Raw genomic sequence first — 25,007 nt, 5'->3', positions numbered from 1 at the left:
TTAACCTCCCAGAGCCCTACTTTCCTTATCTGCAAAGCAGAGATTATGGAACAGTACTGACCTCACCAGGTGTTTGCCCTGAACTGAGATAATGCATGTGACACAGACAAAGGCTTGGTAATGGTGGCTGTTACACCAGATTGGAGCTGGGAGAGTGGGGCCCTCAAGCTTCGAGTTTGGATTTGGAAGCCCTAGACCACAGGCCTGCAGTAGCTAGCTTTGGTCATCTCTACCCCAGGGCACTCCATCCACATTAAGGCCAGAATGCAGATGAGGCATCTAAAGCCACAAATTTAAGAAGGCCCTGGCTCTCAAGTGCCGACCCTGAACTTCCAGCACCCTGAGAGCGAGTGCCCCCTTAAATTTAGGCCTTAGGCACTTCACTTGCCTCATCTACTCCAGCGCTGCTCCAGTGATCTTGCCTACCCCCCCCCCCGCCCCACCCCCCAGGACAAGCCTCTTTAAGGCAAGGTTTCTGCATTCTTTGGTTCCCTTCAAGCCAGGGCTGGCTGTCCTGTCACTTTGGAAAGATTTCTTGAAAGTAGGCTCAGGGTGACATCACCTCTGGATGGTGGTGGTAGGTGGTGTTTCCCAGAGTGAGTTTTTATTAAAAACCACTAAGGCACCCCCATCTCCAATGAGATGTGAGTGTGGCATTTCTGGGTCAGTAAGCACTTTTCTCAGACCTCCAGTCTGTGGAAGCACTTAGGGAGTCTCTCTCTGGCTCAGCAACTGGTCCTTGGAACTTCGGGCTCTGTCGGCCTGTGTTGGTTGTGTTTTGTGCCTCTCCCCAGTGTGCATGTGGGGTGTGTGTGTGTGTGCGCGCATGTGGGAGAGAGAAAGAGAGAGGAAGAAGGGAAGGGAACTCTTTCTCTCGAACAGAAGGAGCACGAAGAGGCATCCAGAAAGGCAACTCTTATGTTATGGACTTTCTGGGACCCCTTGATTTACATTTTTTTAATATTTATTTATTTTTGAGAGAGAGACACACACACACACACAGAGCACGAGCGGGGGAAGGGCTGAGAGAGAGGGAGACACAGAATCCGAAGCAGGCTCCAGGCTCTGAGCTGTCAGCACAGAGCCCTGTGCAGGGCTCTAACTCACAAGCCGTGAGATCATGACCTGGGCCAAAGTCGGAGATCAACCAACTACAGCACCCGGGTGCCCTGGGGGCCCTTGATTTAAAGCAGCCAGTCCTCTGGTCCCCAAATGTGCTAGCTGGATCACTTTTCAGGATTTTGTTTTCTCAAAGGATGCTCACAAATGTCTTGGACAGGGCAGGGGTGTGCAGGAGGTAGCAGAGAGAGGAGATGGTGACCCTGGAACCACCAGACATCCTCCCAGACAAAGCTGGCCTTCTCTCTCTGCCAACCCCCTCCCCCTCCACTCTCCCCTTTTAATGTCCAAGACCAGCATGGTGTCAGGACACAGAAGGCTGGCAAGGTGATCCTGGGTGGCTCTCATTTCTGACCCAGCTGGGGTAGGAAGGACCCAGAGGAGGCTAGGAGAGAATGATGAAGAGGCAGGACCAGGAGGAACTAATGGGGAAGGGGCTCCAAAGAGCACTGAATGGGTGGATTGGTGACTAGCATTGAGGAGACCCGAAGAGGAGGGGGTCGAGGGACAGGTGGAAAGGGCGACGGGGCCAGGACCAGGACCGCACTGACCCAGTGGACATGGGGAAGGGATGAGGCTGGGTCCAGAAGGACTGACCCAAAGGGACGAGACCAAGGGAAGGGCGACATGTAGGTGGCGGGAGGGGGGGTGGGTGGCTGTGAGCCTATTAAGGGGATTGGGGAAGCAAATCAGGGAGGAGGCGCTGTCCGGCGGGGAAGATCGGAGCTCTCTCCCCACGCTGGGGAGGGGGAGGACGAGGGAGGGGGGCCGCATCCATATAAGGCGGGTCGGCGGCCCCTGCTCTCTCCGAGCAGCGCGGGCAGGGGCGGCCGCATCCCGATGACTGGGCGCAGCGACATGGAGCCGCCGGCCGCGTTCTCGGGCTTCCCGGCCCTGCCCGCGGTCGCGCCGTCGGGGCCGCCGCCGTCGCCGCTCGCCGCGGCCGAGCCGGGGCCGGAGCCCGAGGAGGCGGCCGCGGGCCGCGGGGAGCCGGAGCCCGCCCCCGCGCCCGGCCCGGGGCGGCGGCGGCGGCGGCCCCTGCAGCGCGGGAAGCCGCCCTACTCGTACATCGCGCTCATCGCCATGGCGCTGGCGCACGCCCCGGGCCGCCGCCTCACGCTGGCCGCCATCTACCGCTTCATCACCGAGCGCTTCGCCTTCTACCGCGACAGCCCGCGCAAGTGGCAGAACAGCATCCGCCACAACCTGACGCTCAACGACTGCTTCGTCAAGGTCCCGCGCGAGCCGGGCAACCCGGGCAAGGGCAACTACTGGACGCTGGACCCCGCGGCCGCCGACATGTTCGACAACGGCAGCTTCCTGCGGCGCCGCAAGCGCTTCAAGCGCGCCGAGCTGCCCGCGCTGCCGGCCGCCGGCCCGCCGCCCTTCCCCTACGCGCCCTACGCGCCCGCGCCCGGGCCCGCGCTGCTCGCGCCGCCGCCCCCCGCCGCGCCCGGGCCCGCGCCGCCCGCGCGCCTCTTCAGCGTCGACAGCCTGGTGAACCTGCAGCCCGAGCTGGCGGGGCTGGGCGCCCCCGAGCCGCCCTGCTGCGCCGCGCCCGACGCCGGCGCCGCCTTCCCGCCCTGCCCGGCCGCCGCCTCCCCGCCGCTCTACACGACCGCCCCCGAGCGCCTGGGGCTGCCCGCGCCGCGCCCCGGCCCCGGCCCCGGCCCCGGCCCGCTCCCCGCCGAGCCCCTGCTGGCCCTGGCCGGGCCCGCCGCCGCGCTCGGCCCGCTCGGCCCCGGGGAGGCCTACCTGAGGCAGCCGGGCTACGCGCCCGGGCTCGAGCGCTACCTGTGAGCCTCCGCGGCGGCCAGCCCCGCCCTGCGCGCCCTGTCCTGCCCGGCTCGGCTCGGCTCGGCTCGGCGCGCGCCTCGGGGACGGAGCGCGCCTGTGACACCTGGCCGCCCCCACCCCATTCCCACTTGTGAGCCCCCTCGGGGCGCTCCCCCGGCGCTGGATCGGGTCCCAAGTCCCAGAGCTGGAGCGCCACCAGCGAGGGAGCCCCGAGCCTTCGGAAGCCGGACTTTCGCTGTGAAGCCGCCTCCTCGACTGGCTGCTAACTTCTTCCGCCTTCCCTCGAGTTTTCACAACACATTCGAGGTCAGACTTCTGGGTTCATGACTCCATTGCTGTCTTGCCTCCATTTCCCCACAAGTTTGCCCCCAACCCCACTTACCTGTCTGCAATTTTTTTTTTTTTTTTTTTTTTTTTTAAACTGGGAGAGAGCGCCCCTTCTGCACAGACACACCTGTCTATTTCAGTCCGGGAGGACAGTTCTTCGAGATTTCTGAACAAGCCTTACCAGGGGCTCCTGACTGAAAGGGGGGTTAGTGGGCTGCCCCACCATTTGGAAAACATAGGGCTTATTGGGTTATTATTTTTTTAATTAAAGTTGGTTTGATTAAAAAGAAAGAAAAAATCTTCTTCTGGGCTCGGTGTGCTGGCTGGTGACTTGGGGGAGTGGTTTGGGGGTGAGATAGGGGGTGAGTTTCATTCAGGGTCTTGGGTTGCCACGGGGTGAGCACCTGGTCCGTTATCAGGCAAAAGTTCACGAAGTGGGACTAGGATGTGATTAAGCCATAGCTGTGCACATAGTGGGCCTAGTAAAATGCCACCACTTGCTGCGTCCCAGAGGCTGGGCCAGATGAGAGGGTGTGCGCATGGCTGTATTTGGCTAGTGAGTTTGTCTGCTGTGTGGGATTATTCCCAGCTCCCATGGATAAAGGAGCATTGGCCACTTCTCTAACAAGCTCTTCTAGAATGTGCCAAGCACTGTTCAAGAACTGGAAATACATCATTAAGCAAATGGGTGAGATCCCTGCCTAATGGAGCTTATGGATCTGTGGGGGAGACACATTACCCATCAGTCCTCAGAGAAATGAGATAAATGCTGTAGAGCCTTGCTCTCCAACTATGGTCCACAGACCTTCAACGTCACTTGGGAGCTTGGTAGAAGTGCAGAATCTCAGGCTCCACCTCGGACCCACTGAATCATCAGATTCTGCATTTTGACCAAATCTCCAGGTGATTAGGATGCACGGTACTCTGAAGGAAAGGCACTGAATCGAGACTGGGGGCTAGATTTAAAGGGCTAAACCTCCCAACTTTAAGGAGGGGGACCATGAACCACACGTTTCCCCACCGAACTTCTTGAGCTGGACTCTGCATCATCATCTATGCCCCCTGTTGTACCTACCCTGCTAGATTTACCCTGGGGCAGCTGCTACCTGAGCTGGTTACCGACTGTGCCCAGCACCACGGACAGGGCAGCTCAGAGGAGAGACTCAGAAGCGGCAGTTCGAGGGAGTTGGCCTTTGACCCTGTCCTGCTCCCTGGTGCTGACCCAAATGGTAAGCATCAGGCTTTTCCAAGCTCCCCTGCCCCAGGACTGTCAGTCTAGTGGGACCTGGATTGGGGGTTGGGGAAGGGGATCATGTGTCGAGTTCAGGGTGAATGTGACTTGCATGATGGATGTTGGATGTGCCTGATGCACCTCTTAGTGACAAGGATTTAAAGCTCTGGAGTGGTGCTGGAGGGTGAGGGTGGAGACTCAGCAGCTCATAGCGGAGAAAGGGCAGGAAATCTGAGAAGGCAGGGAAGGCCCTCTTTGGTGGTAGGACACTGGGTAATGACTGTCTGGTATGAAATGCCCCGAATAGACACCCTCCTTTAGCTATTAACCCCTTTGAGGAAGAGTCAGACCTAAGCTGCCTGAAGCATAGGAGCCCTTCACTTAATGCTTGTTGACTGACTGACTGACTGACTGACACGATGTTGTGCCTAGCTTACTGAATAATGACTGGGCTGACAGTACTTTGGCAACTTCTTATCCATTCCTACTTGCAGTCCTTGCAGTGACTTGCAAAAGAGGCAAAAGAGGTGGAGGTGGGGGCTATTTCCCCATTTGTCACATGAGAAAATCGCCCCTCCCTGGAGTCCAGCAGGTAGCAAAGATCCAGCCAGTCTCTTCTCTAAGGAGTAGAGTTCCATAAACATCAAAATATAAACTTTCTTCTGTTTCAAATGATGTTACAGCTCTTCCTCCTGCCTCAGAGCACCTCTTGATAAAATCCTTCCAAATCCAAAAACTTTCCAGAGGAGAGGAGAACCTTTCTCAGTCTATTGAAACAGGAAGTACCTTGTGAGCTCTGATTTCCATTCTCGTCACTGTCCTACAGTTCTCTGTCTTGGAACTCCGGGATCTTGGGACTCTGAGGACAAGGTGGGAAATGTCTGTCCAGAAATACTAGAAAGGTCACTACTAAACTGGAAAATCAGAGAGATTTTTTAAATGCCTCTTTAATTTTCCTTTATTCAACAGTGTCGGGCTTGCTATGTGCCGGGCCCTGTGCTGGGCTCTGAGGCCAATGCAGAATCTGTTTATGCCCTCACAGAATATGCTACATGTCATAGAATGCCCTAAGAATTTTGACACCTTGGTAGATGTTGAAGAAACAAAAACAAAAGCCCTAATTCAACTCTTGTCTTTACAAGTGCCAACCACTTATCTAGAAGTAAGATTTCAATATGATTCTCTCTTCCCCCTTTTAGGGGAAAATAATCTGAATAGAGCCTTTAAGAACCTTAAGCAAATACTCCCCCCTTCATCCTTGTAGAAAACTAGAACCTATCTTTAATCTGAAGACACATTTTTGACACTTAATTTTTGTTTTTATTAAATTGAAACAAGCATATAATCTAACAAGTCAAATAGCAAAGGCCTATGAGAGTGCCTTGCCTACTGTCAGGATCCCTGTTTTGTTCCCTAGAAGCATTTACTTTCAATTCCTATTTGTCTCTTTTGGAATATACTTCCACATTTCTGTTCTCTTGAAACAGTATGATTAATTTCCTATCATAATAATCATTTACCTCTAAAATCTTTATTTCTTTCCATCCCTGCCCAAACCATCAGCTTTTAGCATTTACATTCTGTTACCATATGAATATTGTTCTCAGATAAGCTGCTAGTGCATCATGACTACAATTTTTTTTTTTTTTGGTGCAACTTTTAACTTTTCCTGGAGTCAATGCCTTATTTTTTCATTTGCCTAGCTTTCTTTGTCCCTATGGCTAAATCTTCCTGTATTTTCTGAAAGCATTGGGGTATACTTTTTCATGAGGTCAAACTTATCAGGAAGTCTGTCATTGCTGTTGGTGGTTGTATTCTTCCTTTCCTGGGAGTATTTATCTTAGAGTTCTCTGTCTTCCAGATCCAGTATGAGCTGACTGCTCTCCATGTCTGCTGCACAGATGTGGACCTGAAATTTCTCATCAGTGTTATCCTTGGGATTCCTTGGAATTCCCTCCACTTCTGTCCAGTGCTGGATTCTCTGCTTCCTGGATTCCACCTCGTCTTTTTTCTTGGTTTATTTCTTTGTTTCAGTTGAGGTAAATTGTGGGAGAAATTTTGCACATCTGAAATTAAGATAATTATTTTAGTACGGGAAGCTAAGTGTGCACTTTGACAATGAAATGGTTGGCCCAAAGCTCTACCTTTCTAGAGTCTTATTTGGGGAGGTTGAGGAGGAGGGGAACGGGAAATTGTTTTATGGGTTCAGCATGCATTATGTATGGGGAAGCTGGGATGGTGGCTCAAAGTTATGGAAATGAGGGGTGCCTGTTTTGGCAGGAAGATAAGGCAGGGGACAGTTCTGAGTTCCTTATAGGAATATATAGGTGAGCTGAGGGGGTTGCTTCCTAACCTAGGGAGACTTGGAACACTGGATGGATGGCTTGGGGCCCAGGATGGTGCTGAGCTGGTTAGACAGTCTGTTGGACCCAGTTCAAGAAGTGGCCAACCTCACCCTGACAGGGGGAACATTGGGTACATAGAAAAGTGACATCCTTGGAAGGGACATAGGTAAGCAGATCAACAGAGAGGCTCCTTCGTGCAATTTTCAGGACCGTGGGCTTCACTTGGGAAGGCAGAGGGAAAAATGTACAACATGGAAAACCCTCTACTATTAGTGACTTGGTTGGTTTTAAGCCCATGTGAAGTACCTGTTTGGGAGATCCTGGAAGTATGAGGTTGGGGAGGATTTTGAAAGATACAGGAGGCTAAAGTAGTCTTTTTTAAACAAAAAAAATTCTGTGGACCCCCAGTATCGACCTAGACCTTAACTTTTTTTTAAGTTTATTTATTTATTTTGAGGGAGAGAGTGCGCGCACGTGTGCATACACACACACACACACACACACACACACACACACACACACACACACGAGTGAATGGGGGAGGGGCAGAGAGAGAGGGAGAAAGAGAGAATCCCAAGCAGTCTTTCCTGCTCTCAGTGCAGAGCCCATCTTGGGGCTTGATCCCATGAACTATGAGATCATGATCTGAGCTGAAATCAAGAACAGGATGTTCAATCAACTGGACCACCCAGGCACCCCAATCTTAACTTTTTATTATAATATCATTTAGTATGTGCAGATATAAAATTCTTAGACTTGTACCTTGTATGCAACTATAAAACAAAAATTTAATTCACAAATCAAGTTCAAACAGAGCTACAAAATAAAAATTCATATTCACAACATTAATCAAATGTAAAAAAGATATTGTTTTGCTGAAGCTAAATAAATCACTTGCACCATAATTGTGGCCTTGAGCGCTCCATCACAGTCTTTTGGGTTTGGTATGGCTTGAGCCACGATGCCTAAATTTATCCACCATTGTTTTCTTTTGAATGAAGTACAAGCATTCCTTCATATAGCAGGCCATGCCACCAGCTGGCCCAAACACAGCATTTACTTATAAAGTCTACATTATTTTTTGCCTTATCTCAAGATTAAAGTAGTATTACTTGGGGTGCCTGGGTGGTTCAGCCAGGTAAGTGTCCAACTTTTGATTTCAGCTCAGGTCATGATCTCGGTAGTTCCCGAGATCAAGCCCTGCGTTGCACTCTGTGCTGACAGTGCAGAGCCTGCTTGGGATTCTCTTTCCCTCTCTCTCTGCCCCTCCTCCGCTCATGCATGCTCTCTCTTTCTCTCTCTCTCAAGATAAATAAATAAACATAAAAAAATAAAGGTAAAACAAACAACAAATGTAAATGAAGACTCTAAATATCAGGTCTCTGATATTTATATCGGGAGGTCATGGAAGTGGTCAATTATATGCTTATATGAATGTGTTTATGTGAATGTGAAATGAAAACACAACATTCAAAAAATGTTCATAAATTCCTACATGTATAAGAATATGTTCTTGGCCACATTTTGAATTAAGTCCTTGAAAATTAAAAAATGCTTATCTAGGGGAGCCTGGGTGGCTTAGTTGAGCATCCAACTTCAGCTCAGGTCATGATCTCATGGTTCATGAGTTCAAGCCCCAAATCAGGCCCTGTGCTGATAGCTCAGAGCCTAGAGCCTGCTTTGGATTCTGTGTTTCCCTCTCTCTCTGCCCCTCCCCCACTCATGCTCTGTTGCTCTCTCAAAAATAAATAAACATTAAAAAATGCTTATCTAAATAACCCTCAGGTTAGAGGAAAATTATATATAAATTAATAAAGGTGAGAAGAGTACATATTAATCCATAGGATGTAGTCAAACCTGTGCTCAGAGGAAATTTCATAGCCCTAAATATCTATTAGAGAGGATCTGGGGTGGGTTGGGGTGGGGAGACCAATGAAAAGGTTACTGCAGTATCCAGGCAGAGAAGGATGGTAGCTTGGTGGAAGTAGCAGTAGCAATGGAGGGAAACAGGTATACAAAGGTTTGGAAATGATCAACCATGTGGCTAAAATCTTTCTATTCCATGGAGGTTACAAACTTTCCCATTTAATCATAGCCTCATGCCGACCCTGAAAGCTTGGGGTGGTCAGTTGACTGGCACACAACCTGGTCTGGCTTGACTGATTTGAGGAGTGACTAATCTCAACACACCGATTAGTACAGAAGAAATGGAAAACACTGTCAGAAACTGTCCCTCCATTGCTCCCACCAGAGAGCACCTAGACTAGCTGATTTTACCCATGAATTCTGTCAAACTGTCAAGAAACCCATTTTTCCAGTTTATATAAATTGTTCTAGAACACTGAAGAAATGGAAGACATTCCAATTCTATTTAATACGTTGTCGAAGCCTGATAAAGAAGGGGTGAAAATGCAAAATATAGCCATCCTCGCATCTGAAAGCAGATGCAAAGTTCCTCAATGAAATAGCAGCAAGTCAAATCTAGTGGTGTATTACAAAAAAATGCATGATCAAACACAGTTTATTCCTGGAATGCAGGGTGGCATTATTAGAATTATCAGCTCCAATTTACAGGATATGAAATTGGGGCTCATAAAGGTTAAGTGACTCACCTGGGCGAAGCTTAGAACTTGACTCTGGCACACCTGACTCCAAAATCATTCTCTGCCTCTGAGGAAGAGGCAAGTGGAAGTGGAAACTGGGCTCAACCCCCGCCCCCCCCCCCCGCCCCAATTCCTCTATTCACCCTATTTTCCGCCACGCCCCTCCACGGTCCTGATCTGGAAAGGTATCTTCCAACCCAAGTGACAAGTTTTAGTCTCCTTTGTCTTTCAGTTTTCTACTTCCTTCCCTTCTGAGCTCCATTCTCTCTGACCCCTTTCCCTGTACTCCTGTCCTCCCTCCCTCTCCCCTCATCAATTTGGTGGAGACGAGAGCGCCACCTATTGGCCACCTTTTATGTACCTGATTGGAGCAGGAAATTCAGGGAAGGAAGCCAGGATGCATTTGGATGCTGTTTTGGGCTGGGAGTTGCTTCTGGTGGCTGGAAGTCACTTGCTCCAGTGGGGAACCCAGTTGCTTAGTGTGGAAGAGGAAAACTAGCTGCAGTTACCACCTCTCCTTGGAAGCGCTCCCAGGTCTCCCGTCCTCCTCCATTCTTCTTGGCAGCTCTTGGTAGCTGCCCTGTTGTAGGGGGGCTTGGAATGGGGTTATGGTAGGCAGTCCCAGCTGCCAAGAATTGATCTACTCTGTGAGAGAGAAACAGAGGAAAGTGTGCTGAGCTGAGGTCAAGAAATCTGAGGTCTGGTCAAGCACTCAGGCAACCCCTTTCCTTTTTCTGTCTTTCACAGCGATTCTCAATGCTCTCCAAGCCCCATGACTGTGTGCTCCTCCCCAGCTGAGGACTCACGTGAACCAGATACTGCCCCTGCCTCAGAGGTGTCAAATATAGGTGGGAGACAATATAGTGTGTAGTGTGCTGACAAGATGAGGGGGCTTGTAGGTCACCTTGGTCACTCACCAGTTAGAACCTCTGCTCAGCCTCAATCTCCTCTGAAAAAGGGAGAATGTGCCCTGCCCTCTCTGCCAGGGTGAGATGGCTTTTGTTTTTTTTAAAAACTTTTTAAATGTTTACTCATTTTTGAGAGACAGAGAATGAGCAGGGAAGGGGCAGAGAGAGGGAGTCACAGAATCTGAGACACAGAATCAGACTCCGGGCTGTCAGCACAGAGCGCGACGCAGAGCTCGAACTCACAAACTGTGAGATCATTACCTGAGCTGAAGTCAGACGCTTAACCAACTAAGCCACCCAGGCACTCTGGGTGAGATGGCTTTTGTAACTGCTAACGTCACTGTGATGGTGGATGAGGATATTCTACCTTGTCTCGCTCATCGGGCAGCCTCACCAGGCTAGGTATGCAGGGCCTTGTCCTGAAATACCCCTTGTCTGGAGGCTGGGCTTGAGGTTTGGGCAGTGGAGGAGAAGTAGAGACAAGAGGGCTCCATCCTGCTTGAGCATCAGACCTTAAGCCTCAGACTAGCTCCCTGAATTGTGTAGGGGCTAGGGCTTGGCGGGCTTCACAAAGAAGTCTTCCTGGAGGAGGTGAGCTCTGGTTTGGGGTCTTGAAGGAAAGGAGAAGGTCTGCTATTCCGGTTTCTATAAAACCGCCTTTCCTCCATCCTAATCCCTGTCCAGCCGGGCAGACTGGAAAAGTCTGACTACTTCCAAAGCAATTTAGGTGGGTCCAAGACAGGAGGAAGAGACAGAGGGATGGGGAAGAGAAGAGCAAAAGGGTAAGGTAGAAAGTTTGGGGTCCTAGCGAGCCGACTCACCTACTTCCCTGCCTGATGGGCCACAGGCCAGAGCCCGAAGGCATCCACTAGATTGGGCTTCTATGTCCCTGCCTTCAACATTAGCCACCAACCATATTTTCAGGTTGGGGCCCACAGGAAGTGTTTAGCACATAGTTACACTTTTTCTACTCACATGTTCTACATACTTAGCCTTATTCATTAGGATGATTCCATTGTTTGCTTGAAAGTATTTATTCATTTGTCAAATAGGCTATAAATTTACTTGGCTTTAAAATTATAAAAATAAAGTATTCAGTGAAAAGTCTCCCTTCCATTTTTGTCATTTATTTGCCCCAACAGATAATCAGTTATTAGTTTTTTATTCATCCTCTTAGCTATTTTTGTTGTATATACAAACCAAAACAAATATACATTATTTTCTCCTTTTAAAAAAAAACAAAATGGGAAGCATAATGTTTACCCTGTTGAGTATCTTGAATTTTTTTCACTCAATAATATACCTTTGATATATTTGATCTGGTCTTTCCAGATCAACAGATAAAGGGCTTCTTTATTCTATTTTACACAGTATACTATTTCCTCATATAGATGTGCCACTATTTGTCCTCCTATCAATGGACATTTACATTGTTTCCAAGCTTTTGGCATTCCCAAACCAGTTGCAATGAGGCCTTATACATATATCAGGTGTGCGGGTGTATTTGCAGGAGAAATTTCTGGAAGTGCATTTCCACGCAGTCCTTGTCAGGACACCAAGCTCCCTGTGACCACACTGGCTCTTTTGGTAACTGTCCACTTTTATTTCTCAAAGGGCCCCTTGGTGACTGTGGTCAGAATTCCACTTTCTTAGGACTGTCCTCTCCCCAGTGATCTTCCCATCAGAATCTCTCACTAGGGCCCCTCACTAGATGTTTTGCTCTGGATCTGGGAAGACTGGGCACTTGCCATCTCCACTCTGGGCGGGGTCTGTGCTCTGGCCATCAATCTGTCCAGAGTAATAGGCTCCTTCTCCTTTCCAGTCCCCAGACCCTGGGCATCAGTGGCAGGTGTAGGAAGCTCACTCTTCGGACCTCTACTGTTCAGGCCTCAGGCCTCCTGCCAAATGCTGCCATCTCCCCTTCTCTGCCATCCCCTGTCTCCAATTGTGATTCCCTTCTTCTCATCACAGGGCAACGTTCCTCTCCGGCCTTGGATTTCCCATTTCATCCGGAGCAGCCCCAGCTTTGTGGGAGAAGTGGATGAGGGAAGATCCAGCAGCAGACTCCCTGTGAGAGGCATGCATGTGACTAAGGGGGAGCCAAACTCCACTTCGTAAAACAAGGCCCTCAGCAGCCTGGGAATGTCTGGGTTGGCCCAAACCTGTGATGTCAGCTCCTGTAGCAGATAGCACCATTCTGGCTGACCTAGATCAGGATGAGCAGGAGCCTGGGCAGGTCAAGACCATGCAGAAACGGGGTTATTATTACTGCTGTGGATGGCAATCACTCATGTTTGGAATTGTACGTAGGGCATGGTAGTTAAGAGCCCTGATTCTTGAACCAGACTGTTCAAAACAGGTGATGCACTTCTTACATGTGGATAAGGATAAGGAAACAGAGGACCTGGGAGGGGCAGAGGCATGTTTGAGATTATACAGGAAGGCAGGCACAGGGATGAGAGTAGATCTCAGGCCCCTCGACTCAGGCTCCACTGCTCCTCTCCAGTCACAAGAACATATCAGGGGGAGATGCATTCTGCTAGAAGGTTGGAGCAAGCATCCTCAACAATGTGAGGGTTGGAGAGGCCAGTCAGGATCCTCACGGAGGCAATCTGACCCATAGTTGGCTCCAGCTATAGTACTAGGTATCAGGAGTCCCTGTGAGGTGGCAGCCTAGAGAATTTTCTTGGTTTCTGTCTCCAACCCAGCTATCTGGATCCTTCACAAATGAGGAAACTGACTTTGGAAGGTTATTTGTTTGAGACAACTACGAGGTGGGGACATAATTTGAACCCCTCTCTGACTTGTAATCCATCTGCTGTACCTAGATGCCTCTAAGATTCCTATCCAGTGAAGGGCACCTGGGTGGCTCAGTCTGTTAAGTGTCTGACTCTTGATGTCAGCTCAGGTCATGATCTCATGGTTTCTATGACCCGTGTAGGGCTCTACACTAACAGCTTGGAGCCGGCTCTAGATTCTCTCTCTCCTCTCTCTCTGCTCCTCCCCGGCTCATGCTAATGCTCTCTTTCTTTAAAAATAAGTGAATAAACTAAAAAAAAAACAAAAACAAACTACCCCAACATTCCTATCTAGTGATTACCCAGCCTCTGCTCACACATTTCCAGCGATGGGGAGCTCGCCACCATCAATGTAGCCTATCACACCTCTGAGACACAGCCCTATTGGAATGCTTTCCTTCCATTGGAGTCATGGATATTGAGTCTCCTGAAAACCTTCAGGCTCCCTTTTGCCTGGGTTTCTGTGCTCCAGGTCAACGTTGTAGAGATTTGAAGATGGGGACTGTGTCAACCCTGGGCCCTTTATTCTCCAGGCTAATGACCCTAGACTGGTCCTTTGTGTCTTTGGGCATCTTCCCATCCCCTCCTGTATTAATTAGGGTTAAGTTCAGCTGTGAGTAACAGACTCCACCCTGCCCCCTGCAAAGAAACTTCCACAACAGTGGCTTAACCAATATTGAAATGTGTTTTCTTTTCACATAAGTCTGTGCGGGTGGTTCAGGGTGGTGTGGTACCTCAAAGGTTTCAGGGACCCAGGATTCTTTTCTCTTGTGGTTCTGCTGTTTGTGAAATTCAACTCAAACTAGCAGAACCTCGTTAAACTTAGCTTAAGAAAAGGGAGAATATCATTAGAATGTCTGGAAAGTTGAACATGAAAAAACGCTCAACATCACTCATCATCAGGGAAATACAAACCAAAACCACCATGAGATACCACCTCACACCTGTCAGAATGGCTAACATGAACAACTCAGGCAACAACGGATGTGGGCGAGGATGTGGAGAAAGAGGATCTCTTTTGCATTGTTGGTGGGAATGCAAGCTGGTGCAGCCACTCTGGAAAACAGTATGGAGGTTCCTCAAAACACTCAAAATAGAACTACCCTATGACCCAGCAATTGCACTACTAGGCATTTACACGGGATACAGGTGTGCTGTTTTGAAGGGACACATGCACCCCCATGTTTATAGCAGCACTATCATCAATAGCCAAAGTACGGAAAGAGCCCAAATGTCCATCGATGGATGAATGGATGAAGAGGTGGTATGTTTATACAATGGAGTATTACTTGGCAATCAAAAAGAATGAAATCTTGCCATTTGCAACTACGTGGATAGAACTGGAGGGTATTATGCTACGTGAAATTAGTCAGAGAAAGACAAATATCATATGACTTCACTCATAGGAGGACTTTAAGAGACAAAACAGATGAACATAAGGGAAGGGAAACAAAAATAATATAAAAACGGCGGGGGGGGGGCACAAAACATAAGAGACTGTTAAATATGGAGAACAAACAAGGGTTACTGGAGGGGTTGTGGCAGGTGGGATGGGCTAAATGGGTAAGGAGCACTAAGGAATCTACTCCTGAAATCATTGTTGCACTATATGCTAAGTAATTTGGATGTAAATTAAAAAAAAAAAAAAAAAAGAATGTCTGGAAAGTCGAAGAGTTCTAGGTTCAGGCAGAGCCAGGGGACTCGGCACTGGTGTGAAGCTGTCTCTCTCTTTAGGCTGTTTCCCTCTGTGTACAGGCTTCAATGTCAAACAGCATTCTCCATGTGACCTTCTGGTACGAAAGGAGAAGCACCCCTCCTGCAGTCCCAGAGCCCATATATACCAGAGCCCCAGACTCTCCATATCCTGCAGTCCCAGAGCCCAAAAATCCCAGATCCCCAGAATCTCCATATCCTGCAATCCCAGAGTCCATTTGTCAAATCTTGTTGAAGGAATGACCAGCTCGGCTTAGGTCACTTACTCCTGCATAGACCAGCCACTGGGCCTTGAATCTGCAATGCTATGGTTGATCATGCTGGGTTGTCTGTCTGCTCTTGGAAGTAAGTGTGAGGGACACAGACATTGGACAGTCCCATCAGGGGACTATGGGAGGGGAAGTCTTACCCAGCAGAGAGCTGGGACATCCAAAAACTGTGAATGTGTTCAGTTCATCATGGTAAGGAGATTGAATTTTGTCTTACAAGCAATGGGGAGCCCCTGGAAGATTTTGGCAGGATTTGGCTGGCTCTAGTGGTCACAACATTTTTAAAAGAAGGAAACTGAGGCAGAGAACACGAGAGAGAAATCCAATGAGTGCTGGGGTCAGGGACCATGGAAAAACTATCTCTCACAGGGGGGACATGTTATCCCTTCAGTGGGGACTGATGGAGGAGAAACATGTCTGTCTTCAGAGAACACATATTTCCATTGGTGATGTCATCTATCTTTCTGGGGAGTCCCAGATAAGAGGGAGAAATATGTCATGCCATTCGTTCATTCATTCGTTCAGTCCTATATCCACATGTCTAACATCCACTGAATACCTACTAGGTGTTCGGTTTTGTCCCTGGCAGGAGGTAGAGTGATTGAGAATGATGAGGAACATTTAATGAGCTCTTTCAAAGTTTCAGGCACTGGGCTGAGTGCTTTATATGCATTATTTCATTTGATGCTCACAACAACTCTATGAGGTAGGTAATTATCATCCCCACTTTGTAGAGGAGCAAGAGCGAGGATGAAGGCAACATAAGGAGCATTCTCAAGGAGCTCACAGTCTACAGGGGGCGACAGACCCGAAAACCAGTCATGACAATGGAGGGAGCTAAGTGCTTTGGGGGCACACGGGCAGGAGCCCCTCAGAGCCTGGCCAGTGTGAGATGTTGTCCGGGGAAGCATCACATGAAGCCTGACATTTGAAATGGGTAGAGGGTTAGGAGGACTGAGTCAGGCAGGAGTGAGCCTCATGCAAAGGTACAGACGTGAGAAAGGGAGAGCAGTTGTGAGTGGAGTGCAGGGGTTGCAGGGGAGGCTGGACAAGCAGGCTGGGGCCAGGCAGCCTGGTAACCTGTGCAGACAGATGAGCAGGTTTGGGGCAGTAATTACTGGGGCCTCATGGAAATTGCATGAAATTCACCCTCCTAGCTTCTCCTTTAACTTATTAATTGCAAGCACTAGATGGCCTCCTCCTGGGGCTCTGAGGTCTCAGCAGCACCCCATGGGTGTGCATTAGCAGCAGGGGTTTCTTGGCTCCCCCTCCCTTCCCAGGACAGAGGACAGAGGGGAGTGTGGTAGTTGCTTGATTCGAGGCTGTGCCCAGCCTCCAGCCCATTCACCTCCTGATGTGGGACACTTAGCCAACCCCTGAAATTTGTTAGGGCCCTTCAAAGTAGCTTGATCTGGGCTAGGGTTGAGGAAAGGGAGTCTGACTTTCCAGGGCAGCTCTGCTCCTTCTTCCTTCCTGCCCCACCCTGGAGCAGTGACCACTCCCACACCCCATTTGGCCTGTATTTCCCCTCTCCTATGTCAACCCCCCCCCCCCCAACCAGTCCTCACCCCTCAACATAAGCCCTTCCCCACATCCAGGTGAAGTGGAGAGGGCTCTTGGCTTGGGAAGTGAGAGGTTAGGGATCTAGTTCCGCCTCTGCTACCAATTTGCTGTGTGACCTTGCGCAAGCCAGCCCTCCCTCTGGGTCTCAATTTCCCCCTCTGGGAAATGAACTTTGAAAACCTACAGTCCAATTTTGGGATAAATGACTTCAGTCTTTATTTACTGGAGGGAAAGAAAAACAGCACACCCAGCGTGCAATGCAAAGGGTGGGTGGAGTATATGGATTAACGGTCTTTTGGGGAAGGGCGAGGCAGGAAGCAGGTCGGCTGTGCAGCGCGGTGTGCGAGCGCTGGTCAAGGGTTCAGGCTTTCAGTTCTGAGGAGCTCAGAGCAGAAAGAGAGCAAGATGCTTTGGGCTCTCCAGAGGGCTTCTTTCTGGAGGAAGCGGGATTTGAGCAAGGCTTTGAAGTATGAGTACAGGTTGGGAAGGGACACAAGCATGCGCAAAGAGGAGTCCGGAGGTTCTGAGTCTCTGGATGACTTTGCCAAAGGGGTGGGGTGGAGAAAGGGCGCTTTGGTCCTAGACCTGGTCGTCCAGTTCCTGACTCTCTGTGTGGACGCGCCGCTCCTCCAGAGGTCGCTGTTCCCCAGGAATCCGTCACCTGCATCTACTGGGCAAGGCCGAGACTCCCTCTGGTCTCCTCGCTCTGTTTCTGTGGGGCTTACGCGGCTCCACACGGGCTCCAGAGCGGTCAGGCAACCAGCATTATGTCTCCAACCACCCAGGGACTTACGTCTCACCAGCTACCCTACCTGGGCCTCCGAAAGGCTAAAGGCGACGGCGTGTGTGCGTGTGCGTTGCGTCGGTCACCGGGTTCGGGCGGCTGGGCCCCCTCCTCCCTTCCCTCCAGTCTTGCCCCACTTCAGGGCTGCCTAATTGCGTCCGGGTCCGAGGTCTTGCTGCTCCAGAGGCCGACGTGCAATGGGATGGGCAGGAGGCCGCCGCTAGTCTCCTGGCTCTCCGCAGCGCCGTGACCCTACGCTCTCCTCTCTCTCCCGGCTGTAGTCCCAAACCCGTACCCAGGTTTGCACCCACACATCCTCCTTCCCCGCCAGGGTCACGCGGTGGGCCTGGGGTGGGTTCGCAATTCCCACGAGGTTGCGCCGCTTCGGGCTCTGGGGTAGAGCTGTGGGCCTGGATCGCAAGGCTTCCAGGGCAGTCCCCTCAATCGTGCGGATGGCAGGATAGCACTCGGGACAGGCGCCGGTCGGACACAGAGCCACCACCGTCCGGAGGGGCACACACACGCGGACAGAAAAACAGACCCCCGGACCCAGAAACCCAGGACGCACTTAGACAGTAGGGGCACTTACCCCTGAGGCTGACGCTCTGACACACCTGGAAGCGTCCCCTTGACCCCTGCCCCCAGCTGCGTGTCTCTCAGGCGAGGGGGAAGCCTGTGGCAATGCGGTCGCCGGGAAGCCAGAGCCCCAGGTCCGGCGGCTGCGGGGCCGTGCTGTTTTCACCCTCGCCTGGGGCCGCAACCCTCTTCCCACGAACCAGAGTCCGCAGGCTCCGCAGCTCGCTCAGGTCTCAGCCGCCGCGCGGTGCTGAGGCCGTAGGGGGGCTCAAGCGAGCCCCCCCACTACAAAGTCCCAGGATAGGGGTGCTGGGAGGTGACCGTGGCCAGGCAGGGTGAAAGGAGAGAAAGACGTTTCCTCCGAGAAGTGGAGGGTACGCGAGGTGTGGGCAACAGCGGGCGGGCAGGGCAGGTGGTCGGCGGCGGTGAAGGCGCACCCGCTGGGAGCTCGGTCATTTCTGTGCAAGCAGTGGGTCCGACCTCTCTCTGAACTCTGACCCGGAGCCCGGCTCCTGTGTGGGGGGAGCCCCGCCGCCTGACGTTCGTCCTTGCAGGTCTCCGGATCTGGAGTCTCCCGCCACCCGCCCGGGCCGGGGAAGCCAATCGCTCTGGAGCAGGCGGAGATCCGGGTGGAGGAAGGGATCGAGAGACGTCCCGGCTTCGGCCCAACAACTGTCTCGCCCCAGAGCTGTAGCCGGATGGGGGAAGGGGAAGTGGGGGCGGCTGCGCAGGTTTCGCCGCTTTCCCCTGGGCTGGCAAGGTTTGTGAATAAAATTAGAGAAGTGTGCGGGCGGGGTGTCCCCCTGCCCGGCTCAGGCCGTGCTCGGCTCGCAGAACTCACAAGGAGGCAAGGCCGCGTGCGGTCGGGCCTTGCAGCGTCCCCGCCTCTTGCTAGCTCCGCGCCGCTCTTCGCCACTTTCGCGATTACTTCATCATATTCTCATAACCATCTGATAGCTCTTGCTTTCCCCTCGCAGAGAACAGCACGGTTACAGCGACCATGAGAAGGAAAGGGAGGGGCCATAAACGGAGGGACACCACCGAGAGCTAGCAACGCATCACAATAAACAGGCAACAACTCCCCGGTCTGAACATTCTGGAGAGGACCCTACCCCCCCCCTCCCCGTTCCCCCGACACCCCGCCCCCCCCCCCCCCCGCAATGGGCGCCCCCAAACGCCTCCTTCCAGTTGTTTCTTGGCTGCTGGAGGGAGGTGGCCAAATAGTAAGGCAGAGGAAGGAGGCTGCAGGACCCCACTAGTGATACTGTAACCAAGACCCACAGAGCCTGTGGCCTCCTGCTTCTTGAAGGCTTCAGGCATGGGGGCTGAAGCACAGGTTTCGCCAGAGGAAGTGACAGACTCACCAGAGATAGTGAACGGCACCGGAAGACATAGAAGAAGCTGAGCCCACGGTGGGAAAGCTGGTGCCAGGGTACAAGTGCAGGAAACTAAATGCATTCCATGTGTCCCGTAACCCTTCTCCCAGCCCCCAGTTTTCACCTACTCCTGGCATTGCTCAAGACAAATGGGCCCTTCTAGATTTACACTAGAACCTTGGAAGGGATGAGCGACTCCCAGAAACACCTCTCCCCAGGGAAGAGTGGAGCTTGGTCAGGGGCTAAGCAGACTTATTTGGATAAGTAAAGGAGCTCTGGCCTGAGAGTCTTGACACTTGGGTCCAAGCCAACCCTGGGAGTAGGGTGAGGGGCTTTAAAAGCCTGGCCAAGTCACATGATCTCCTGAGCCTGTTTCCACTTCTGTAAAAATGTATGTGGGCTTGAAGGGTCCGGATGATTCCTTAAGATCATGTTCCACCCCCACATTGCAGAATAGGGGCTAGGCATCCAGTATCCCTTTTTCCCAACCTGGGTCTCAGCAGCAGGGCCAGGCAGAGGCTGGGGTGGCAGCCGCAGCTGCTGGGTAGAATTTTGCCTGGACCATCAGAACCCAGGATATCTGGGCAGCAAATGCCTCAGCCGGTCTTACCCTGAAGCTGGGCAGGAGGCTGGAGCCTGGGGAATCTGAGAGTGCTGACAAAGAAGGGAGTTACTGGTTCATGCCTGCCACTTTAGAAATGAAGACATTCTGAAGGTGAGATGTAGTAAGACGATGCCAATGTCGTTTTTCTATTTTCTTAGATACTAGCAGAGAGAGCTGGGCTGGAGCTGATATGTGGTACACAGTGTGGGGTGTCTGTGAGTGTGGGAGAGTCTCCATGAAGTAATAAGCAAGCTTAGGGTATGTGTAGGTTGCCAGATAAAATAAATCTGCTAACTCTAGCAACCTAGGTATGTGAGCTTATTTGGGCTGATGCAAAAAATTTCTTTCCAAAGCCCCTTCATCTTTTTTTCCCCTTCCCCCCCCCCCAGAGGGCCTTATCTCCTAGAAAATTCCAATCCCTGAAGGCCTCTAGTCCTTGCCCAATTTCTTGTCCATGGTTTGAGGACTGGCCCTCTTCTCTTCTTTCCAAAGACAGTCTGTTTATGTACACCCATCACGCTAGGTGGATCCCCTTGGTCTGAGGTGTGTGGTTGTGAGGGGATCCGAGGACTTTCTTTCCCAGGATAAGAGCAGCCAGACCTGCTTGCACTCTCCTCTGCTCTTAGCCAGATGGCACGGGAGGATGGAGACCTCTATCATGAAGATTAAGTGACAAGCACCCAGCCCTGCTCTATCTTGTAGGAGCCTAGGTGAGTCCCTTCCTCCTTATGGGCCTCTGTTGCCACATCCGTGGAATGGGAGAGTTACATTTACACCAGATTATTCCATAGACTGGAGACTTAGATAAAAGAGAGAATGTATCCACTCTCACATCAACCCTGCTGAGATACAGCCTGCAGAGGCTGCAGCCCCCACCCTTCTCCCACCGCTTATCTTCAGGGGACCTACTTCAGCAGTGACCCGAGAGGGTTAGATAACTCAGTTATCCCAGCAGGGGTAACCCAGTGGAAGGCTAGACCAGAGCTTGGGATCAGGATGGGAGGCTACCCCACCCCCACCTTCTTTCTCTCTCCCCAAGAGTCTGCAAAGTGCTTGCAATACCCTCTTCCTAAGTAGCCTAGAGTGATATAGCTACTTTTAGGTATTAGCATGAGGTAGGTGCTTTCAAATCTCACTTTTATAGAGGAAGAAATAGAACACAAAGAGTTTAAGAAATTTACCCAAGGTGACAGAGCTGGGAAATAATAAAGCCAGGACCAGAATCCCAGCAGCCTAATTTCAGAGTCCCTGCTCTGAACTACTAGGTAAAGGAGAAAACTGAGGCTGGGTAGGGGAAGCAGCTTGCTGATTGTTATACAGCCTTGTGAAGGCTGAGGGTGCTGGGTCTCAGGCCTCGCATGCCGGAGCTTTGACCACTGCGCGGCGCTGGCGGGGCAGCAGCCCGTCCATCAGCTCAGTTCTTGCCCACAACCAGGGCCCTCACCTCTGTCTCACCCCCCCTCCCGGGTTGAGACGGGCCCAGTCTGAGCTGGAGATACTGGTTGCTGGGTTCCTGGTCAGGGGAGAAAGAGACTTAATGGGATGGGCAGAAACCCGGCTGGTGAGAAGAAGAGCACAGGACCAACCTTGTGTGCACAGGATCCTGAGAGATGAGGCAACGCTGGCCCAGGGCTGAGGTCAGGGTTCATTGAGGAAGGTCTCTGTGGGGGTCCTGCTGCTGGTCCGTAGAGCCTAAGGGTCCGGGGCCGGCCAGAAAGGGGGGGGGGGGCAGCCCTGCAGTGCGACTGGGGGTGGGGGAAATTGAACGAGGGATTCTCGACCCCCAGAGACACCCAGACAAACGCAGGGTTTCCACTGGAAACGGAGGCAGAGATTCACTGAAGGCGAGAGACAACAGAGTCACTGAGCCCAAGACAAACGGATACAAAGACGAAAAAGGGCGGAGTACGGGCAAACTCAGAGCGATGGCTCGGTCCGGGCTCCCGGAATGCGGCCAGAGCGCCGCAGAGAAGCTTCGGGGAGAGCCCGACAGGCGGGCGACGCGCTCCTGGGTCTTCCCGCACACACTCCCGCGTCTGGAGTCCCGTGGCGCCGCAAGAGGATGTGTGGCGGGGTCTCGGCCTTGGAAGGGAGGAGAGGAGCGCAGCCGGAATCTCTCACCTCTCCGAGGCCCGGGGCCGAGAGCGCCAAGTTTGCTCCTCGCGATCACTCAAGTGCGTCTCCCTTTGGGCCGGAAGCCGCTCGGGCTCCGGCGGGCCCCGCGCTGGCAGCTTGCGTCCGCGCTTCTCAGGCTCGCGCTCGCGCTCCAACTGCGCCTCGGTCTTGGTGGCCCCCAGGCGCTGCCTTGGGAAGATGATAGGTGGGGGCGTCGCTACTTCTCCCGGCGCCAGCTGGCGCCCTTGTGAACCTTAACATCCAGGGTCTGAGCGCACTGAAGGCAGCGGCTCCAGGGAGCGGAGCGTTTGCGGGATCTGCGGGAAAGGAAAGACCCGCCTCCGGCCACCGGAGCCAGCTCCCGCCGCGGCGGCTGTTGGTTCCCGCCGGGCCCCTCCGCCGAGGCACTCCGCCCGCCCCCTCCCGTCCCGCCCCACCCCGCTCGGGGAGCTCCGCCCCGGGTTCGCGCTCTTCCGCCTTAGGCAGCCGCGAGGCGGGAGGGACTAATGCCCCTACCCCCCATCCCGGGAGGGACCGGGGGCCGAGACCGGCCAGGGTCAGGGGAAGCCTCAGCTTCTTCCGCCCGCGCCCCGGGTGCAGGCGCCCTGCTGGGGCTCCCGGGGTTAGAGGAGGGGGCAGCCAGTCGGGTGCTCACCGAGAGGTGAGAGCGGCTAGTTGGGCCACGAGGGGGCGCTGCGGAGCTGGGGACACCCCTCCCTACCCGCCTCAGTCCCCCGCCCCCTCCCCGCCCGCGCGCAAAACACACTCGCCCCAGAGGCAGCGCGGCGGAGCCCGAGCCGCGGCCGGAGCGGAGCCGGGAGAACGGCGGTGGCGGCGGCGGCACCATGACCCTGGGCAGCTGCTGCTGCGAGATCATGTCCTCCGAGAGCTCCCCGGCCGCTCTGTCCGAGGCCGACGCAGACATAGACGTGGTGGGCGGCGGCGGCGGCAGCGGTGGGGGGGAGCTCCCTGCCCGCTCCGGGCCCCGCGCCCCCCGGGACGTGCTCCCCCACGGCCCCGAGCCTCCCCCGGAGGAAGCCGAGGCGGACGCAGCAGAGGACGAAGAGGAGTCCGGCGGCTGCTCGGACGGCGAGCCACGAGCCTTAGCGTCCCGGGGGGCGGTGGCCGCCGCAGCGGGAAGCCCCGGGCCAGGCGCGGCGGCGGCCCGGGGCGCGGCGGGGCCCGGGCCGGGACCGCCGTCGGGGGGCGCGGCGACGCGGAGCCCGCTGGTGAAGCCGCCCTATTCGTACATCGCGCTCATCACCATGGCCATCCTGCAGAGCCCCAAGAAGCGCCTGACGCTGAGCGAGATCTGCGAGTTCATCAGCGGCCGCTTCCCCTACTATCGGGAGAAGTTCCCCGCTTGGCAGAACAGCATCCGCCACAACCTCTCGCTCAACGACTGCTTCGTCAAGATTCCCCGCGAGCCGGGCAACCCGGGCAAAGGCAACTACTGGACGCTGGACCCAGAGTCGGCCGACATGTTCGACAACGGCAGCTTCCTGCGGCGCCGCAAACGCTTCAAGCGGCAGCCGCTACCGCCGCCGCATCCACACACGCACCCTCATCCGGAGCTGCTGTTGCGTGGCGGGGCTGCGGCGGCGGGGGACCCCGGCGCCTTCCTGCCGGGCTTTGCCGCTTACGGCGCCTACGGCTACGGCTACGGCTTGGCGCTCCCGGCCTACGGCGCACCCCCGCCGGGCCCGGCCCCGCACCCGCACCCACACCCGCACGCCTTCGCTTTCGCCGCCGCCGCCGCCGCCGCCGCGCCCTGTCAGCTGTCGGTACCCCCGGGCCGCGCAGCTGCTCCTCCACCCGGACCTCCGACGGCCTCGGTGTTCGCGGGCGCAGCCTCGGCTCCGGCCCCTGCGCCTGCCCCGGGCACAGGGTCGGGCCCTGGCCCCGCAGGCCTGCCCGCCTTCCTTGGCGCGGAGCTGGGCTGTGCCAAAGCCTTCTACCCTGCGTCGCTGAGCCCTCCCGCAGCCGGCACCGCGGCCGGTCTGTCCACCGCCCTCCTGCGCCAGGGTCTCAAGACGGACGCGGGTGGTGGTGCGGGCGGCGGGGGCGCCGCGGCCGGCCAGAGGCCTTCCTTCTCTATAGACCACATCATGGGCCACGGTGGCGGCGGGGCAGCACCCCCGGGCGGAGGCGAGGGCTCCCCGGGATCGCCATTCGCGGCGGCGGCGGGTCCTGGGGGTCAAGCCCAGGTCTTGGCCATGCTGACTGCCCCAGCCCTAGCTCCCGTGGCCGGCCACATCCGCCTCTCGCATCCCGGGGACGCGCTCCTGTCCTCAGGGCCCCCGTTTGCCAGCAAAGTCGCCGGCCTCAGTGGCTGCCACTTCTGACCACGTCGAGCTCAGGGCCAGTTAGGCCCGCACTCCTCAGCCTCTCCCGGGAGCTCCTGCGGTCCCAGCGGAACTCAGGGAGTCTATTTATGAAGAGTCTCCAGACCTTGAGTCGGCGCGCGTGACTTGGCACTTCAGGAACAGGCTCCATGCTCAGAATCTTGCCGATAGTTGGGACGAAGCGGGCTCCATCGCTCAGGGAGAGGCCCAGGTCTACGCGATGAAGTCGCAATTCATGATCCCATTCCAATTTGAGCAGTTAAAGGGGCGGCGGGGGGTGGGGAGGGAGCCTTCACTTTTTCCCAGCCTCTGCGCCTCTCAGAGGCCCCGGAGGAATGCTTTCCCGGAGGGATGTCTGCCCAGGCCCTGCGGATTCCGCCAGAAACACCAACTGCGCACAGAGAGGTCTCCCTTTCTGCCTCTCCCTTACTTCTTCCCCAACTTTGAGGCCCTGCTTGTCCAATATTATAATTTAAAGACACTTATTATCCGCTTTGTGCTTAAAAGAAAATTTCAACTTTTTTTTTCTTGCTG

The 25,007-nt window shown here is 53.8% G+C and overlaps 2 protein-coding genes and 1 long non-coding RNA gene across 3 annotated transcripts; 2 read left to right on the top strand and 1 right to left on the bottom strand.

Moving 5' to 3' along the window:
• The first annotated feature begins 1,909 nt into the window (after positions 1-1,909).
• FOXE3 (forkhead box E3) lies at positions 1,910-3,546 on the top strand. Its single transcript, XM_060625197.3, has one exon. The coding sequence runs from the start codon at positions 1,960-1,962 to the stop codon at positions 2,917-2,919; it is 960 nt and encodes a 319-aa protein (XP_060481180.1). The 5' UTR covers positions 1,910-1,959; the 3' UTR covers positions 2,920-3,546.
• A 2,106-nt stretch (positions 3,547-5,652) lies between these two features.
• LOC132673310 (uncharacterized) lies at positions 5,653-22,512 on the bottom strand. Its single transcript, XR_009607979.3, has 3 exons — positions 21,600-22,512; positions 9,784-10,067; positions 5,653-6,540 (listed from the first exon to the last, which is right to left on the bottom strand). It is a non-coding gene; the product is annotated as an uncharacterized LOC132673310 (long non-coding RNA).
• A 368-nt stretch (positions 22,513-22,880) lies between these two features.
• On the top strand, positions 22,881-24,581 carry FOXD2 (forkhead box D2). Its single transcript, XM_060625895.3, has one exon. The coding sequence runs from the start codon at positions 22,974-22,976 to the stop codon at positions 24,471-24,473; it is 1,500 nt and encodes a 499-aa protein (XP_060481878.3). The 5' UTR covers positions 22,881-22,973; the 3' UTR covers positions 24,474-24,581.
• The last annotated feature ends 426 nt before the right edge of the window (positions 24,582-25,007 follow it).

The sequence above is a fragment of the Panthera onca genome, chromosome C1 (assembly GCF_046562875.1).
Source record: "Panthera onca isolate mPanOnc1 chromosome C1, mPanOnc1 haplotype 2, whole genome shotgun sequence".
Taxonomy (NCBI): domain Eukaryota; kingdom Metazoa; phylum Chordata; class Mammalia; order Carnivora; family Felidae; genus Panthera; species Panthera onca.
Note: the sequence above shows the minus strand (reverse complement) of the source record. Positions and strands in the feature narration are given on the sequence as shown.